The sequence below is a fragment of the Schistocerca piceifrons genome, chromosome X, assembly GCF_021461385.2.
Source record: "Schistocerca piceifrons isolate TAMUIC-IGC-003096 chromosome X, iqSchPice1.1, whole genome shotgun sequence".
NCBI lineage: Eukaryota > Metazoa > Arthropoda > Insecta > Orthoptera > Acrididae > Schistocerca > Schistocerca piceifrons.
Window position 1 is genome coordinate 409,210,082 of NC_060149.1, and position 20,236 is coordinate 409,230,317.

General features: G+C 43.1%; 1 protein-coding gene across 6 annotated transcripts in view; it reads right to left on the reverse strand.

The window, feature by feature from the left end:
• LOC124721726 (phosphatidylinositol 4-phosphate 5-kinase type-1 alpha-like) overlaps positions 1 to 20,236 on the reverse strand; it is a 315,644-nt gene that overhangs the window by 162,250 nt on the left and 133,158 nt on the right. The window contains exon 15 of one of the 6 annotated variants that reach the window (XM_047246826.1): positions 13,483 to 13,685. The exons of the other annotated variants lie outside the window; for them this stretch is intronic. Within the exon in view, the coding sequence (XP_047102782.1) occupies positions 13,666 to 13,685 (20 nt within the window). The 3' untranslated portion in view covers positions 13,483 to 13,665. Of the gene's footprint in view, positions 1 to 13,482; positions 13,686 to 20,236 lie in introns of those variants that run through there. 6 annotated transcript variants of the gene reach the window in all.

Below are 20,236 nucleotides of genomic sequence, written 5' to 3' on the forward strand. Positions count from 1 at the left end.
AATATCAAGTGGTAAATTTTATTCTGTATTGTATGGATTATGACATGACAGACATCTAGAAAATTAAATTTGTCAGACGACTTCTAGAGGAACATGATGTGAATGGGACAATCACAGTAACACACAAAATTATAATGAGGAGAGTTTTCTTATCACTTTCTGGTCTAAGGCTAAACAGGCTGATATCCAGACTGAATTTTTGAAAAGACTACATTATTATGAATTAAAATTTAGCTTGTACAATTTTCTATTAAAATAAATTAAAGAAGCTTTCACATCTGGGCAAGCCTCTTGGCGTGTTTACCAAAATTTCTATTCTGATAATGTGTCTGCCTGAGAGTCTGTAGTACAGCGCCTTAATGAATGCAATTAATTAAATGGAACAGTTTCTACATTACCTTGAGAAGTTGTTTGAGGGTCTAGAACATAAATGCAGGCATCTTTAAACTGCAGTAAACCAATAGGAGAGAGATTGCACAAAAACAGGAGTTTCACAGAGATTGTAATGAGTAATAACTCCAGAAGTTATTCTCCCAGCAGAGTCCAAGAGAGGGTTCAGAGCAACATTCAGAGGCAACGGAGGAATCTGACTTTCTGAACGAGGTAAAGTCAATGAATTTAAGGACCAAAACCTGGAAAAAAAAGATGAGGCACACCAATATACAAATAATACGGCAAATAATGAATGCTCCAGATAAAGGTCACAGTGGTGGGGAATGATTCAGAGGCCAAGGACACTACCACATTAAGTGGATGGAATCTGATTACCAGCCTGGGATACGATGCAGAACAAATTGTAGATACCAGAATGAAATTTTCACTCTGCAGCAGAGTGTATGCTGGTTTTGAAATTTCCTGGTAGATTAAAACTGTGTGCCTGACCAAGACTCGAACTCTAGGTCCGTAATATCCTTTCTTCCAGTAGTGCTAGTCCTGCAAGTTTCGCAGGAGAACTTCTGTGAAATTTGGAAGGCAGGAGCTGAGGTACTGGCGGAAGTAAAATTGTGAGAACGGGTCGTGAGTCGTGCTTAGGTAGCTCAGTTTTTTTTGTTTCGGTTTTAGGGCGCAAAACTGCTATGGTCATTAGCGCCCAGCCCGTGACTTAGGAAACAGTAAAAAACCGAAATTGAAAACCAGCAGCAATGGGCACAAAGTCATAAAATTGGAGAAACTAAAAGCAGAAGGAAGGCTTAAAACTCCACTACAGAAAGGGGTTGGTTGTCCCCAAAAAAGCTTCAAATGACTGACGTCATTTCACTGGCACTAATAAACTTGAGAACGCGGTCGGCTGAGCGCGTGTCATCTGCTAAAATCAACGATAGATCAGGCGATAGCTGTAGACGGGAGCGTAACGGATTAAAATAGGGGCACTCAATTAAAAGGTGTCTTACCGTCCACAGCTGAGAGCAGTGGGGACAGAGTGGGGGAGGATCGCCGCTTAAAAGATGTCTATGGCTAAAAAGACAGTGCCCTATCCGGAGTCTAGTTAAAATTACCTCCTCCCGACGACGCGTTCGGGAGGAAGAGGTCCAAGCACAAGGAAGAGCTTTCACTTCCCGCAATTTATTATGGGGAAGTGTTGACCAATGCGCGTGCCATAAATGAACAACACAACGACATAAAACGCTCCGTAGATCGGCGAAAGGAATCGATGGAATAGCTGGCCGAAGAAGAGAGACTGCAGCCTTGGCTGCAATATCGGCCGCCTCATTTCCACAGATACCAACGTGTCCCGGGAGCCAGAGGAACGCCACCGAGACGCCCCCCAGGTGGAGCAAGCGCAGACAGTCCTGAATCCGGTGGACCAGAGGGTGGACAGGGTAAAGAGCTTGGAGACTGAGGAGAGAGCTGAGAGAATCTGAGCAGATTACATACTGCATCCGCTGATGGCAGCGGATGTAGTGGACAGCCTGGAGAACAGCGTAAAGCTCCGCAGTATAAACTGAACACTGGTCGGGAAGCCGAAAGTGATTTGGGGTGTCGCCAACAATATAGGCACTCCCTACACCTAACGATGTTTTCGAGCCGTCGGTGTAAATAAATGTGGCGTCCGTCATTTGTGCACATAGAGCAGCAAATGCCCGACGATAAACAAGTGTAGGGGTATCATCCTTGGGAAATCAACAAAGGTTACGGAGCAGGCAGATCCGGGGACGGAGCCAAGGCGGTGCTGTACCCCAAGTTGTCAAGAAGGTTTTAGGAAAGCGGAAAGAAAGAGAATGGAGCAGTTGACGGAAGCGGACTCCCAGGGGTAGTAGGGAGGAGGAGCGGCCTGCATACCCTACATCAAAGGAGGCGTCGAAAAAAAGGTCAGGGGTTGGATTAGCAGGCACGGAAGACAGATGGCTAGCATAACGACACAGAAGGACTGCTCGCCGATTGGACAGCGGAGGTTCAGCAGTCTCAGCATAAAGGCTTTCCACAGGGCTAGTGTAAAAAGCTCCAGACACTAAACGTAATCCACGGTGGTGGATAGAGTCGAGACGCCGAAGAATAGACGGCCGAGCAGAGGAGTAGACTATGCTTCCACAATCCAATTTTGAGCGCACTAAGGCGCGATAGAGGCGGAGAAGGACCACTCGGTCCGCTCCCCAGGAGGTACCATTCAGGACACGGAGGGTGTTAAGGGATCGCAGACAGCGAGCCAAAAGATAGGAAACGTGGGAGGACCAGCACAGTTTTCTGTCAAACATAAGACCCAAGAATTTAGCGACGTCTGAAAACGGAAGGTTGACAGGACCTAGATGTAAGGAGGGCGGAAGAAACTCCTTACATCGCCAAAAATTAACACAAACGGTCTTACTGGGAGAAAAATGGAAGCCGGTTTCGATGCTCCAAGAGTGGAGGCGATCGAGACATCCTTGAAGATGTCGTTCAAGAAGGCTGGTCCGTTGAGAGCTGTAGTAGATCGCAAAATCGTCCACAAAGAGGGAGCCCGAGACATCAGGAAGGAGACAATCCATAATTGGATTGATGGCAATGGCAAACAGTACAACACTCAGCATGGAGCCCTGGGGAACCCCGTTTTCTTGGGAGAAAGTACGGGAGAGAGTAGTGTTCACCCGCACCCTAAATGTGTGCTCTGCCATAAATTCGCGGAGAAAAAGGGGCAGCCGACCTCGAAAGCCCCAAGAGAACAGTGTGCAGAGGATGCCTGTCCTCCAACAGGTATCGTATGCTCTCTGCAGATCAAAAAATATTGCTACTGTTTGGCGTTTCCGGAGAAAATTGTTCATGATATAAGTGGAGAGAGCAACAAGATGGTCAATTGCAGAACGATGCTTTCGGAATCCGCATTGGGCAGGTGTTAAAAAGACTGCGGGATTCCAGCCACCATGCTAAACGGTAATTCACCATACGCTCCAAAACCTTACAGACACTACTCGTGAGAGAAATGGGGCGATAGCTAGAGGGGAGATGTTTGTCCTTTCCAGGTTTCGGAACAGGAACGACGATAGCTTCCCGCCATAGTCTGGGAAAAGTACTATCGGTCCAAATTCAATTATAAAGGCGAAGGAGGTAACGCAGACTATGGGTTGATAAATGCAGCAACATTTGGACGTGGATACCATCCGGTCCTGGGGTGGAGGAGCGAGAAGAAGAGAGTGCATGTTGGAGTTCCTGCATGGAGAAAACAGTATCGTAGCTTTCGCGATTTTGAGAGGAGAAAGCAAGAGGTCGCACTTCCGCTGCACGTTTCTTCGGGAGAAACGCTGGCGGGTAATTTGAAGAGCTCGAAATCTCAGCAAAGTGCTGACCCAACGAGTTAGAAATTGCGACGGGGTCCACTAACGTGTCATGCGCGACAGTGAGCCCAGAGACCGGGGAGAAACTAGGCGCGCCTGAGAACCGTCGAAGCTGACTCCAAACTTCCGAGGAGGGAGTGAAGGTGTTAAATGAGTTAATAAAGAATTTCCAGCTTGCCTTCTTGCTATCGCAGATGACGCAACGGCATCACGCACGGAACTGGGTTTCTTTGTAGCCTTCTTGGAAGTATGATGTTTAGATGAAGGAGGAACCGATGGTTGTGAAGTTGCAGTACGTAAAAACTCTTCACGAGTATGCTCTTTTTTGGAAGTCTTGGTGTCTGACTTTTGGGCTCGAGATTTAGCAGAACCCAACGAAGGGTGAGCCATTGACGACCGTGGCACTAAAGGTGAGCTCGCAAGTCTGCGTGGCCACCTCCTTTGTTGGCCGAGGAGAAGCAAGGACAGTGCTGTATTTTCCTGTCTGAGGCACGGTGGGCTGTCGGCTGGCGAATAATTTTCGAGCAGCAAAGGTCGACACCTTTTCCTTCACTCTAATTTCCTGGATGAGCTTTTCGTCCTTAAAAACGGGGCAATCTCGAGAAGAAGCAGCGTGGTCACCCATACAGTTGATGCAGCGAGGGGATGGAGGTGGACAAGCACCCTCATGGGCATCCTTGCCACACGTAACACATTTGGCCGGATTGGAACAGGACTGGCTGGTGTGATTGAACCGCTGACATCGATAGCAACGCGTAGGGTTTGGGACGTAAGGGCGAACGGAAATTATCTCATAGCCTGCTTTGATTTTCGATGGGAGTTGAACTTTGTCAAATGTCAAGAAGACAGTGCGGGTTGGAATGATGTTCGTGTCAACCCTTTTCATAACCCTATGAACAGCCGTTACGCCCTGGTCAGACAGGTAGTGCTGAATTTCTTCGTCAGACAATCCATCGAGGGAGCGTATATAAACGACTCCACGCGAGGAATTTAAGGTACGGTGCGGTTCCACCTGGACAGGGAAGGTGTGGAGCAGAGAAGTACGCAGCAATTTTTGTGCCTGGAGGGCACTGACTGTTTCTAACAACAGGGTGCCATTCCGTAATCTGGAACAAGACTTTACAGGACCTGCAATTGCGTCGACACCTTTCTGAATAATGAAAGGGTTGACCGTGGAGAAGTCGTGACCTTCGTCAGACCGAGAAACAACAAGGAACTGTGGCAACGATGGAAGAACTGTCTGTGGCTGAGACTCAGTGAACTTACGTTTGTGAGCAGACATAGTGGAAGGTGAGGAAACCATTGCGGAAGAATCCCCCATGATTACCGGCGTCTCCGATGGCGCGCTCCTCCCTTGTGGGGGCCCTCACTGAGGGCACTCCCGCCTTTGGTGATTGTTCACACCTCAGGTCACACCTCCCGACAAACGGACGGAGGGACCAATCGGCACTTTCAGAAGGTATCAGCTCGGGTAATCACCCCTCCCTGGGCCTGGCCGTTACCAGGGGGTACGTACGTGTCCTACCTTTCTACCCGGGGCGGGGAATTACGCATGGAAGTGCGTGGGTCGGCCTTCAGACACGCACAGGGAGGAAAAAAGAGAAAGGGAGAGGAAAGAAGAGGGGTCTCAAATGCCGCAGCGGAGAAAAGGGCAAAGAGAAGAGGGAAGGAAAGGAGAAGGACAGAGGAAGGACGAAGACTTGCAAGTGTAGAAAGCAAGGAATTTGTAACAGTTTCGAGCGTCCGTCTCCGGACGTAGGCACAAACCATACTCCCAGAGGGGGAGAAATGGAAGGAAAGAGCCAGAGGTGAGGGGGGGGGGGGGGGGCGAAGATGGGGGATGGGGAAGGATGAGGAAAGGGAAGGTATGCAGCCCGGAAAGGAAGGAGGGCCACATTAGCTCGGGGTCCCGTGCTCGCTACGCACGTGTCCACAAAAGAGTTGTGGACCCCCTGGGGGGGGGGGGGGGGGGTAGCTCAGTTGGTAGAGGACTTGCCCGCGAAAGGCAAAGGTCCCGAGTTCGAGTCTCGGTCGGGCACACAGTTTTAATCTGCCAGGAAGTTTCAAATTGTAGATATTTGTTACTTGAATACTCTATTAAATGGTATAGTGTTCTGGAAAGGTTTTTGTGATGAGAGTGATGAAAATTTAAACAAGTGGCATGAATAGGATGACATAAATATGGAAGGAAGAGACCTCTAAATCAGGGCTTCACAACATACGTGCTCGTGGAGCAAGCTGTGAGCAGCCAGGCGCGAGCACGGAGCAGCGCGAGCACGCTACCCCCACTACCGGACCAGAGCGGAGAGTGGGGAGAGTCACATGGGGCACACAACAGCTCCCGCCAGTCAATGTAAATCCGCGGCCACCTGCAGGGATATCACTCACGAATTATTACTGCGACAAATGGAACAAATAAAGGAGAATGTACACGTGCCACATAGTTTTATTAGCTTAGTGTATGCCTCCACATTCATATTAATTTGTGAACTGTTATACACTAAAAGGTGTCACTGAAGTGTGGTATTCTCGGTTATCTTGTACTTTTTGCCCTTTACAATTGCGTATATGTACGGAGTAACTGTTCTTGTGCACTGTAGGTGCAGCGTGCAGTTTAAATTTCTATCAGACAATGCGTTTCTCAGGTGCATCTTCTTACATTTCATTCCAGAGAACAGTTGTTCACAAACACGCGTGGAACCGAACATTGATATTATTGTAGCCGCCAGTTTGTGCAAACGAGGAAATCTATCCTGAGGGAAGTGTCTGCAGAATTCCAAAATGTTTTTCTTGTTCTGAAATTTGTCTCTGTATTCTCTGTCACACTGCAGGTCAATAATCTCTGGTTGCAGCTCAGGACGAATCTCTTCAATATTCGCTGAATATGGAGAGGAGAACAGATCAAAACCACTGTCTAGTGCTGTCAGATAATGAAAGCGTTGATCAAATTCTTCCTTAAGGGCAACTAAACTATGTGAATAACGTTCACAGTCTTTGTGAACATCTTGCATGGATGATAATTTAGGAAAATGAGCTAGATTTCCTGTTTCCAGCTGACTCACCCAAAGTGTCAATTTCATTTTAAAAGCTCGTATTCGATCTATGAAATGAGTAATTAGCAGATCTTTACCTTGTAGTGACGTGTTCAAAGCATTCAGATGGCTAGTTAAATCTGCTAAGTACGTGAGGTCACATTTCCATGAAGGCTCTTTCAATTCAGCAACACACATGTTATTTATTTCCATGAACATATTTATCTTATCTAATAGGGAAAAAAATCGATTTAATAATTCGCCACGACTAAACCAGCGGACCTCGCTGTAATAAGGCAGGCTACCATACTGGCTTTCTACATCCCCAAGAAAGCTTTTAAATTGCCTGTGTTGTAGCCCATGCTTCCTTATACACTCCTGGAAATGGAAAAAAGAACACATTGACACCGGTGTGTCAGACCCACCATACTTGCTCCGGACACTGCGAGAGGGCTGTACAAGCAATGATCACACACACGGCACAGCGGACACACCAGGAACCGCGGTGTTGGCCGTCGAATGGCGCTAGCTGCGCAGCATTTGTGCACCGCTGCCGTCAGTGTCAGCCAGTTTGCCGTGGCATACGGAGCTCCATCGCAGTCTTTAACACTGGTAGCATGCCGCGACAGCGTGGACGTGAACCGTATGTGTAGTTGACGGACTTTGAGCGAGGGCGTATAGTGGGCATGCGGGAGGCCGGGTGGACGTACCGCCGAATTGCTCAACACGTGGGGCGTGAGGTCTCCACAGTACATCGATGTTGTTGCCAGTGGTCGGCGGAAGGTGCACGTGCCCGTCGACCTGGGACCGGACCGCAGCGACGCACGGATGCACGCCAAGACCGTAGCATCCTACGCAGTGCCGTAGGGGACCGCACCGCCACTTCCCAGCAAATTAGGGACACTGTTGCTCCTGGGGTATCGGCGAGGACCATTCGCAACCGTCTCCATGAAGTTGGGCTACGGTCCCGCACACCGTTAGGCTGTCTTCCGCTCACGCCCCAACATCGTGCAGCCCGCCTCCAGTGGTGTCGCGACAGGTGTGAATGGAGGGACGAATGGAGACGTGTCGTCTTTAGCGATGAGAGTCGCTTCTGCCTTGGTGCCAATGATGGTCGTATGCGTGTTTGGCGCCGTGCAGGTGAGCGCCACAATCAGGACTGCATACGACCGAGGCACACAGGGCCAACACCCGGCATCATAGTGTGGGGAGCGATCTCCTACACTGGCCGTACACCACTGGTGATCGTCGAGGGGACACTGAATAGTGCACGGTACATCCAAACCGTCATCGAACCCATCGTTCTACCATTTCTAGACCGGCAAGGGAACTTGCTGTTCCAACAGGACAATGCACGTCCGCATGTATCCCGTGCCACCCAACGTGCTCTAGAAGGTGTAAGTCAACTACCCTGGCCAGCAAGGTCTCCGGATCTGTCCCCCATTGAGCATGTTTGGGACTGGATGAAGCGTCGTCTCACGCGGTCTCCACGTCCAGCACGAACGCTGGTCCAACTGAGGCGCCAGGTGGAAATGGCATGGCAAGCCGTTCCACAGGACTACATCCAGCATCTCTACGATCGTCTCCATGGGAGAATAGCAGCCTGCATTGCTGCGAAAGGTGGATATACACTGTACTAGTGCCGACATTGTGCATGCTCTGTTGCCTGTGTCTATGTGCCTGTGGTTCTGTCAGTGTGATCATGTGATGTATCTGACCCCAGGAATGTGTCAATAAAGTTTCCCCTTCCTGGGACAATGAATTCACGGTGTTCTTATTTCAATTTCCAGGAGTGTATAATTGGTTGTATGAACAACAACACTCGTCACATTTTTAGAGTGGTACTCTTTGCACATAAGTTTTCCTGGTGGATCACACAGTGAACGCCTCTTATTTCATTCGGCACGGTCAGTTTTTTCATTTTCTCCTTCAACAGCGCAATGAAACCTGATTTTTTCCCTGTCATCGCTGGTGCACTGTCTGTAGACACTGAAACTAAAGAATTCCACGACAATCCTATATTTTCAACACTTTCTTCAACACTACTTAAAATATCACCTCCGGTTGTAGTGTTCTTCATGGCTACTACATCGAGGAGCTCCTCCCTCACCTGAAGATCTCTATTAACACCTCTAATAAATATGGCAAGCTGCGCTGTAACACTTTCGTCCAGAGCTAGAGAATACGCCATAATATCTTTACCGATATTTGCAAGCTGGCTCTGGACGTCGTCTGCTATGTCCTGTATGCGACGCATAATGGTCATGTTAGATAATGGCACAATCCGAAACTGATCAACTTGAGATGGGCACAAATGTTCCGCTGCAACTACCAAACATTCTTTTATTAAATCGCCATCAGTGAAGGGGCGCAGGGATTTTGCTAAAAGCAAAGCAATTTTGTAACTCACTCTGAAAGCTGCCTCAGTTGATTTTTCTTAGTCATCCAGATCTTCTTCGGATAGCTTCCTTTTAAGTTTAATAACTTCCTGTGCACGATCTGGTCCATCACATTTTCCACTTCCGTAGTCTTTCGCGTGGTATGACATATAATGTCGCTGCAAATTAAATTTCCTAAAAGAATTCAGCGTTTTGTGACGTACTAAACATTTTGCAACACCATCTTTTACTGTAAACAGATACGATTCCTCCCAATGGGGTTGAACTGTGAAAACATGGTTGGGGTTACACAACGGCGACTTGACATGATTCTTAACCTGCGAAGTGACTGTTAGAGCTGATCGTAGTACTTTAAACGTTACACAGTCGGCGCGAATTCAATAGGCACGCTGCGGCCCTGTTCAAATGTGCGCGCGCATTTCCCCTCCCTCCCTACGCGACCTTGCACCTGCTCGCGAGCACGTGCCTGAGCAGACGCGAGTACTCGCGCTCAAAACCGGCCAGTTGTTAAGCCCTGCTCTAAATTCTGTAACTGGACATCTAATGAAAGGAGGAATACTACGTAACACCATATCTCTGAGGAATGTGGTAGGGTGCGGCTGGAACAGGATTGTGACAGGTCTCAAGAGTAATGAAGTGTTAAAATATAAAACAAATGAACAAAGTGACTGTTAGAGTATTAGGGATAGGATGTAAGAGTGAAGTTCATGAAACCAAGTTTCCAGGACTAGGTAGTGAAGTGAAAGATGTAACAGAAGAACAGGAAATAATACACATTTATCTGAAGAATGAAGAGCGGGAGTCAATCGACAAAGAGAAAGAAGGATGATGATTTTTTTGGAATATGCAGTAAAATTTTGGTTAGACAAGTTGGGCAAGTTCTGAAAACTGCTGAGGGGAAGATGCAAGAATATTTTTCAGGCACTGATGGAAGACAGTGTAGCTATTCTGAAAGATGAAATGAATCCTGTGCAGGACACTAGCAGGGTTGTAACTCAAGGAGAGTGTAATCTACTGAATGAAAATTCAGAGGCATTTAATGAAGATCTTCAAAATCAGAAGTAATTTCAAAATTATTTGCGGATGTATCAGATTCAAAAGGCTGGCTGATTTGTGCATACTTATGTACCCTGATTGGTGAAAAGAGAATAAATATTTAACTGCTAGAGTTACTGAGAGGATATATACTGATCATTATTCCATGATGATGTGTAAGGAGATCGTTTGTGTGAGTGCAGCGAAATTAATGAGGAAGACAGGAGAAATTGATAACCTCATCAACTTTGGATTTGAAACTGTCTAGAAAGACTTGCTAGAAGAAACAGATAGTAAGGGAGTACAGTCAATCTCAGCAGTAATACACACACTTTCAAATCGAAACTGAAGAGTTTCCTCATGGGTCACTCCTATCCTGTCGAGGAGTTCCATGAAAAATTAAGCTGATTCTTATTGGATTGTTGATTGTGTTTACTTAAACTTATGGACTGACTTTTTTCAGGTTCATAAACATTTATTTTTATCTGTTATTACTTTTATGTTGTAATTTCATGTACTGACATGTTCCATGACCTTGGAGATTAGCTCCTCAATTTGGTCCTACGGAACTTGATGTGTAAATAAATAAATAACAAGAAAGAACAAATGAATCTCATGGTAAATGTTATGTAAGTAACTACAAGTGCTGTATGAAAGTGAAGCATCATACCCTACCTTTGGATAAATCCCTCTGCAGAGCCACTAGCAGAGGGGCCTAATGTGGAAAGGAGCTAGAAATGATGGAGAAATGTGGACTAATAGAGGAGTGCATGAGTAAGTAAAACAATCCTCTGGTTGTCTTTGAAAACTAGGATAGTCACTCTGAAAATGTGGACACACTACTGTGCAAGTCACACAGTACAAGATTCATGTTGTCATTTGACTTTACAGCTGGATTCAGTCAAGTGCCATATACCATTTGTTAGTTTTAGGAAGTACACAGCATTCCTCTTCTATGATGGCAGACATTACTAGTATAGAGGTATTCCATTTGAATTAAATATTTCTGCAGCTGAATTTATTTGAGCATTCGACTTCATGTTACAGCTTGAATTAATATCAAAATTAATTAACTGTGGACAGTATCCTGATAAAATCTGATTGGCATGAGCACTACATTATACTTACAAGCATATTTGAACCTCATAACACCACCACCACCACCACCACCACCACCACCACCACTTCCATCATGATAGTAGTTCACTGGAGATCATCTCAAGGTCAGTCCTACACATGCCCCCAAAGGCTCTTTCAATGTCAATTCAGTTCTCATTATACATTCAATAATTATGTAAAATGGGTGAATATGTTGTTGGGGATTGAATTTCCTGAAGAGTTGTGTAAACGACTGAGTAAACCTAATAGTGGAGGAGGGATCCAGTGGAATCAAGACTGCCAGATTCATCTTCCTTTCTATTTTCTTCATTTCACCGCCGCTGCTACTTCCTCCTCCTCCTCGTTATAGGATTTGGATTCAGTAGGAGTATCCAAAGAAGAGCTTGGTACAGATGAGGAGTGGGCAGTTCTGCAGTCTGATGTCCATACCTCCGCAGATGCTGTTTGTCATTATGACGTGGGGTTGAGGTGGTTTGGGTAGTAGGACCAAGAGGGAGCAAGCCTCCACTAGGGTGTGTCAGTCAAGTATAGGTCTTTATTATACAAATGGAGGGAGCAAAGGTCATCACAACAGATGCAGAGATAAGACGACGGAGCCCCTTTCCTCATATTAACACATCAACTAAGCTAGCTGCTATGCCCAATGCAAAGGGGAGAGGGGGAATATTCACTCTTGTAATAGATGACCAAAGGCTTAATTTTTGGGAATAACTTAGTGTCATCTGGATAGGGTAAAGGCTTGGTGATATGTTGAACAATCAAAGATCTTCAACATCTGGACCTTACATTCCCTCGTTGTAAAGTGCAAGTTGGTGATTAGGAGATGTGTGCACCCCTGCAACTGATGCAGTAAGGTGATTGTACACAACAGGCATTCCTGTGTAGTGGCCATCCAGTCTCAACAGGTACATTCATTTGTAGATTAAATGACATGTGGCCAAACTTCACACACTTGTACCTTATGGCAGGTGGTACATAAGATTTTACACCACACCGGTAAACCACAATCCTAACTCTAACCTTAAAACCCATGAGAAATGCAGGCTTCAGTGTCTACTTTATCTTTAGGCATTTGTTGAACATGGCAGATAAAATTTACACCTCATCATCATAAATTGACACATAATGCCTTGACTGAAGTATAAGGCACCTGCGGAAAATTATACCCTTGACTATATTTAGTTTCTTGTGCAACATATTTGTGACTGGGATGTCACCTTGTTTGTTGAAGTTCAACAATGTATGTAGCGTGATCTGTCCTGCATCGTTATTGTAATGACCTTATTATACCTGTCTTTGATTTCCTCCACAAAAAATTACAGCTTGATATTTAAGACATATTCGCCATCAGTACTGGTACAGGGAAGGAACTGAGGATAACATCTCTCACCTTGTCTCATCGATCAATCTGGATTCATACCTAATGAGGAAAATGTACTGGGGCTATGTCTTTCTACATTAATTTCTTGTGAGATTACTGGGACGGGCACTGCCCTGCCTAATCTAGGGCCCTTTGGCATGACAATCATTGCCAGGAGTCCTCTATCCCAAATAAGATAGACACACACTCCTGGGCATTCCCGAAGACACAATAGAGCAGTCACCAACAATGTGTTACCCACGTAGTCAGGGAGCTACCACCAAGTGGGTATCCAATGAACCCCACATGGACCAGCTAACATGCCGAGTATTGTGCGCAAAAAAAAAAAAAAAAAAAAAAAAAAAAAAAAAAGGCTGAGGTCAATCCTGGTAATGGTGGCCATTCTTAAATACAACAAAAGTTGTGTAATACATAGGAAAAACAGTAAAATAGAGTAACTAAAATGCAGAGACTAGAGGTATGGCAGAGTCAACAATGAATAGGGTATTCATTGGCGGTTAAATCAAAGGGAAAGAAATAGTCAGAGAGTGGTTTTGTGGCACAAGAAGAGAAGAAATGCCACAACGGTCAGGGCCCCATGCTCATCACACTTGTGCTCACAGAAGAGTTACGAGCTCCCTGGGGAGGCAGGAATGTATTATGGCAGTATGTTGTACAATGAAAATAAACAAAAGACAATTTTTTTGTAATTATTCCATTAGAAAAAATACCATTTCAATGAGATACGTAACAACACTTGTATTTTATTAAAGAATTTTTATTTAGGATTTGTAAGTTTGTTCCCATACATTTTCAGTTCTAAGAACTTAAATTGTTCAGCGTTATTTACTGGGTTCTTTCCAAGATCAAATAAATACAGTGGATTAATTGCAGCATTTGTTACTGTAGTTAACTATCAGTCAATTCTCTCTGTGCCTCATGTTTATGCTATTTGCTACAGTTAACTGCAACATTTATGGTCCATTTGTGTCACCTGCAAACAGAAAACTGTTTAAATCCCTTATATCTGATGGCAAGTCACTGATGTGTGTTATGAAGAGAAAATGCAGAGCTTACAAGATTTCCTAATAAATCCACTTTAAAATGCCTGTTTTGTGACATGGAAAATGAATTTGGTTTTCTGTTAGCTCAGTAGGATTAAAAAGGAACTAGCTTTGAGTTCTCCCCATTATTCCATAAGCCCTACATAAAAAGAATGAAAAAGTATGTGATGTGCAAAGTGCCTCATTGATTCCATTTACTTTACACATCATCTCCATGGTCTAGTGATTAGCTCGGTCGGATACTAATGCGTAGGTCCGGACTTCAATTCCCAGTGACCACATCAGATTTCCTCTTCACAAAACCACGTAACAAGCTGCTCAGTGGAAGGAAAAGTAGTGAAATTCATCTAAGCTAGTGAACTGGCATCAAACTGTAATGCTTGCACTAGGCGGGCACCACAATATTATTCTTATTATAATAACCACACCAAAATGAACTAACATTTCTACTGGTTGATGACTCATTCTTGAGATTGTATTGAGATACCATAGTAAAACTATCTTCCGACGTGCATGACTATTTTTCAGGCAGCTTTCAGAATATTGGCTGTAGAGATGTGAACCTATAATGCACTATTTACTAAGGAAGTCTCGCTACAAATAATTAAATTCTGGGAAGAAACTCCAACAAGAAACACGATATAAACTGCTCAATACAACATTTATACAAAAAAAAAAAAAAAAAAAAAAAAAAAAAAAAAAAAAAAAAAAAAAAAAAAAAAAAAAAAAACTGTAAAAGTCTGCTTCATTTTTGGTCACATCCACGTTAGTCTACGGATTCAGCAAATTTAATGTAAGATTTCGTAAACAATTTAATTTAAAATAGAATTAATGTAGTTTATGAGTTGTTCAAATTATGGATTGACTTAAATATTTATAACTGCATCCAACAAATATGTTAAAAAATTGTTAGGAATATTCAGTACTTGCAAATAATATAAATAAATCTGGTCTCACAAAAAATTTTACATATAATAAAATTATACCAGACCTCTATTATTTTCTAATTTTTTACATTATAACAAAACATGAAAATAAGATAATGTCAACAGAGACTACAAAGCAACACTACAAGAATGACTGACAGGTAGGATGAAAGCAGATAGCTAAACAGTTCTGGAACTATAAACTGAATATGAGCACCCAATGACAAATACCAACTGGGGTACTTAAAACTTTTCATAAACCTAATTCAACTCTGTACAAATTTAATGAAATCGCAAAAGAATTTTAAGCTGTTCCTTGTCTAACCAGCTTAACAAGAAACTGAAGTATTTCAAGTTTACACTTGCACAGTTCTACACATAATGATAGATCACACATGTACACATGGGATGTACTGTGTCTTCTGATATATCTGCCACCATCTCCCACTAGCAGACAATACAGGAATCAACTGTCATGTACATCTGTTCGTTTACTTACAGCACCCTGGTGGTGACCCTTATCTTCAGCGAGCCAGTGCCCTGCCACATTGTTACAGTACTGTTTTTGTATGATTTGAGGGTCATCTCAATGCGAAGGATCGGGCCTCCTGGATCATCAGAGCTAAATCTTTTTAGGCAAACCTAAGACTCAGTTCTGATCAACATCCATTATTTGTGGGATAAGGTTGAGTTATCACAGATATAGATGATTGCCACTGCTTTATATATCTCGTGGAGTCAAAGCCACAATATATCTTCACTGCCATCATGACAAAAGGAGTGCATAGGTGTACAACAGTGGAAATCAGTATAAAGACAAGGATATCTGCTGAAAAATTAACACTTTCAGTTGGAAATGTTGTGCACAGTGTATATGCAATAGTATGAAATCCAATATACCAACATTTTCGGTCAAATTATATTGCATTTGATTAAGTATAAAGGCAGTCAGCTCTGAGTGGTGTTAGTGTGTGTGTGTGTGTGTGTGTGTGTGTGTGTGTGTGTGTACATGCGTCTACTGGGGATATGGAACAGACACCATTAGTGACAGTGAATGTCATGTACAGAAACCATGAGTGTGGCAATATCATATGGAATACAGTTATCACATGATGATAAAGCATAATTCAGTACATACAATGAAATAGGACCCGCTCATTGTAAAACTGGCAAGAAGATGAACTGTTCAAGTACAGTGATTGATAATTTTGTTAGATTGGGTGCACAATGTGAACAGAATGGAAAATATGGGCAAAGCAAAATTATCTGAGGCAAATAAAGAGTTACTTTGTGCAAAGCAAGAGCCACAAACTGTTATTCTTGTGAACTTGTTGCCTATTTACAATTGCCGGTAAATAACAGATGTGTATGACAAATTTTGTTACATGACAAACATCTGGCGTTCAAGAAATGACTGCATAAACCTGCATTAACACCAAAACATAACCAGGCTAGATTGGAATTTGCTGAAAAATGTATATCATGGATTTCATAATGTGATAAAGTGATATTCAGTGGTGAGAAAAAGATAATTTAGATGGGCAGGATGGATTTCAATACTGTTGGCATGATCTGAGAACAGAGCAGCAGATAAGAATGACGAGAAATTTTGGTGGTGGAAGTATTGTTATTTGGGCAGCCTTCTGCACTAAAGAAAAGTCACACATTGCTTGGATGAATTCTATGTACAATGAGATGCTAGAAACAGAATTGATTAGAATGTATGAGGGCCTAGGGGATGAGAATCTAATGTTTTAATGGGATAAAACACCTGTGTAGGGTTCTGCTACAGCAAAAAATGGTTTGAAGATAAAGATATCGATGTCTTGCCCTGGCCTGCAAGTAGCCTGGATTTGAACCCCATGGAAAACCTTTGTGAAATATTGGCAAGGTGTGTCTATCGCAATAGAAGGCAATTTGAGGCCATATGTGAGCTAAAAATTGTGATACAAAAAGACCGAGTGACAATTTCACTGCATGTACTACAAACCTTAACAAAACCAATGTCGAAGAGAATTTTTGAGGTAATTAGGAAGAACGGAGGTTGGACAAAGTACTAAAAATACAATAACACAACAGGACAGGCATTAGGAGTGATTTAAAATGGAATGATCATATAAAGTTGATCGTCGGTAAAGCATATGCCAGACTGAGATTCATTGGAAAAATCCTAAGGAAGTGCAATCCGAAAACAAAGGAAGTAGGTTACAGTGCACTTGTTCGCCCACTGCTTAAATATTGCTCACCAGTGTGGGATCCGTACCAGATAGAGTTGATAGAAGAGATAGAGAAGATCCAATGGAGAGCAGCGTGCTTCATTACAGGATCATTTAGTAATCGCGAAAGCGTTATGGGGATGACAGATAAACTACAGCGGAAGACTCTGCGGGAGAGACGCTCAGTAGCTTGGTACAGGCTTTTGTTGAAGTTTCGAGAACATACCTTCACCGAGGAGTCAAGCAGTATATTGTTCCCTCTGACGTATATCTCGCGAAGAGACCATGAGGATAAAATCAGAGAGATTAGAGTCCATACAGGGGCATACCGACAATCTTTCTTTCCATGAACAATACGAGACTGGAATAGAAGGGAGAACCAATAGAGGTACTCAAAGTATCCTCCGCCACACACAATCAGGTGGCTTGCAGAGTATAGATGTAGATGTAGACAGTGAGTGTCTTTATACCAATTTCCATTCAGGAAATGCAACTATCTTCTTTTGTTACTCATATTATGAATGAAACTTTGTAATTCCATCATGACTGTTTAAGTTTTATAATATCTATCTTCTACTTTCATAGTAAATTTGATAAATATATGCTTCAGATGTTGTACTATTATTTTCGTGGAACCCTGCCTTTACACTGATTTCCATTACTGTATGTACCTTGACTGCTCATGACTGTTTTTATTATACCACATCCAAACGTATAATGAAGCAGCAGTACACAGTACATAAATTACTTCACTTTCCACTTGCACTTCCACTAAAAAACAATATGTTTCATCTTCTTCTTCTATACGTGGGACAATCAACATAATTTATGGGGCAATAAAAACGATGAAGCATGTCAGAGTGTCAGGAAATGCACACTGATAAGCCAACACATTATAGCCACTGCCCAGTACAACACATAATGCCACCAGTTGGCACTGCGCACACGTGACACAGTAAGAAAAGTAAATAAGCAGAGTACAGAGAAAGAGAGAATCATTCTAGTGATGATATGAGTTGCAAATGGGGTAATCCACTGACATAAGCAAGTTTGACACAGGGCCAATTCTTATGTCCTGGCACCTGAGAATGAACATCTCAGAAATGAAGAAGCTGACAGGCTGTTTGTGTGCTACTGCCATGAGCATTTCACAAAAAAATGTTTAAATGACAATGAAACCATAAGTAAATGATAAGGTATTGGATGTCCATGCCTCATCACTGGAGACTTGCCTGCTCTATGAAGTAAGATAGGACGTTGTAGCTTATCTGATGAAAGATTACAATGCTGATGCTGCAACAAGTGTTTGAAGCACTCCAATCAGCACAAATTGTTGAACATGAGGCTCTGTAGCAGATGACCCCCATGTTGACCCAATCACATGGTCAATTATGAATGCAGTGGGCACAGGATAATTGAAACTGGATTGTGGACCAATGGACAAATCTCACCTGGTCAGTTGAATCATGTTTCTTGTTACACAAGGACGATGGTCTTGTCTGGATATGTCGTCATTCAGGCAAACAACTGCTCAAAACATGCACCTCACTACAGATACAAGCCGGTGATGGCAGAATTACGTAGTGGGGGATGCTCACTTGGGCTTCCACGCGACTAGTGGCAGTAATCAAAGGAACCAAAACAATTGTGGATTCTGTTACTACTGTGGACCTTTTGCATCACTTCATTCTTCATGTCTTCCTGATGGCAATGGCATCTTCCAACAGGATAAATTGTCCCTGTTGCGAGACCAGAATCATGGTTCAGTGGTTTGAGGAATATGATATTAAACTTACGTTAAGGTCTTGGCCACCAAATTCAATTGATGTGAACCTGATGAAACATCTGGGATGCTACTTAGCACGAAATCCGCATCCGCAAACCACCAACCAATAATTTACAGGAAATGAATGACCTACAAATAGAAAACTGGTGCCACATACCTCTGGAAACCTACCTAAGGTACATCAAACCCATGCCCTGTAGAATCGCTGCTCTATTGTGTTCCTCAAATTGACAAACATGCTATTAAGCCGGAGGTCATAATGTTTTGTCTCATTGTTGTATGCACCAACTACATAAAACATTCAAATTTTATGAGTCAATGACAGTGTTTACTTTTTATCTGGTCAATCTGAATACCCAGTTGGATTGAATAACTAGATTTTTAGTTGAATTCTTGAATGTTGTTACACTTACGAACTACTCTCACACTCTTGACAATAAGCTTGAATATTTCTCATTTTAATGTAAATCACATTCTCACAAATACTTCCTGAACAGCATGTCACAGCACATTAAGATTGTCACAAGAGACATCGTGTGAACTGTCAAACGGTAGCACATCTTGGCAAGTGCACAAAATGTGCGAGAGCCAATGGATCACATTTTCCAGCAGAGTGCAGTCTTGATGGGTGATGGTATTTTCACGTGGAAAGTATTTATTAAGCATGAAATGGGATGTACATCTATCAGTAAGTGTCCAATATAAGAATAAAATTTGTGGATATGCTTGCATATTGTGCATCTTTCTCCCTGCCAGTAGCGCTCTGATGAAAATCTGTACATTTGACAAAACAATTCATCAACACAATGTTCTAGAACTACATCAGGATGGTTTAATGAAATATCAGAAGAGCACTTGTCTGTCCCAAAGGAACCTGACTTCAGTCGTATCGGACATGCGTGAACCACATGTGCCATGAAATATCAGTTACAATGCATTTTTTAACCCAGGCACAGTTGAAAACTGTGGTAATTTTGTGAGAAGTATACGATAAGAACTAACACTATCTGGTCAAAAGTATCCTGATACTTATTAGTGGAAATTAATATGGGGTGTGTCTGTACTTTAACTAAATGATGGCTCAACTCTGCTAGGAACACTTCCAATGATACATCGGAATGTCCGTGGAGGAATGGCAATCCATTCTTCCTCAAGGGCCAAACCCAGTGAAGATAATGATAATGGACATTGTTGTCTGGAGCAAAGTTGATGTTCTCATTCCAAAGATGTTCCACTGCATTCAAGTTGGGACCATGGGCAGTCCATTTCAGTAAAGCTACTGTCCACACACCATTGTGTCACAGATACTGCTTTACGACAGGATGCATTGTCATGTTGATACAAGCAATCATTGTCTCCAAACTATTCCCCCACTGTACGCAGTACACAATACTGTAAAATGTGTTCATATCCTTCTGCATTTAGCTTTTTCTTCAGTGGAATACAGGGGCTACACCCTAATTACAAAAAACAGATCCATACGGTAACACGACCTCCTCCATACTTCACTGTTGGCACTATACATGATTGTAGGTAATGCTCTCCATGCACTT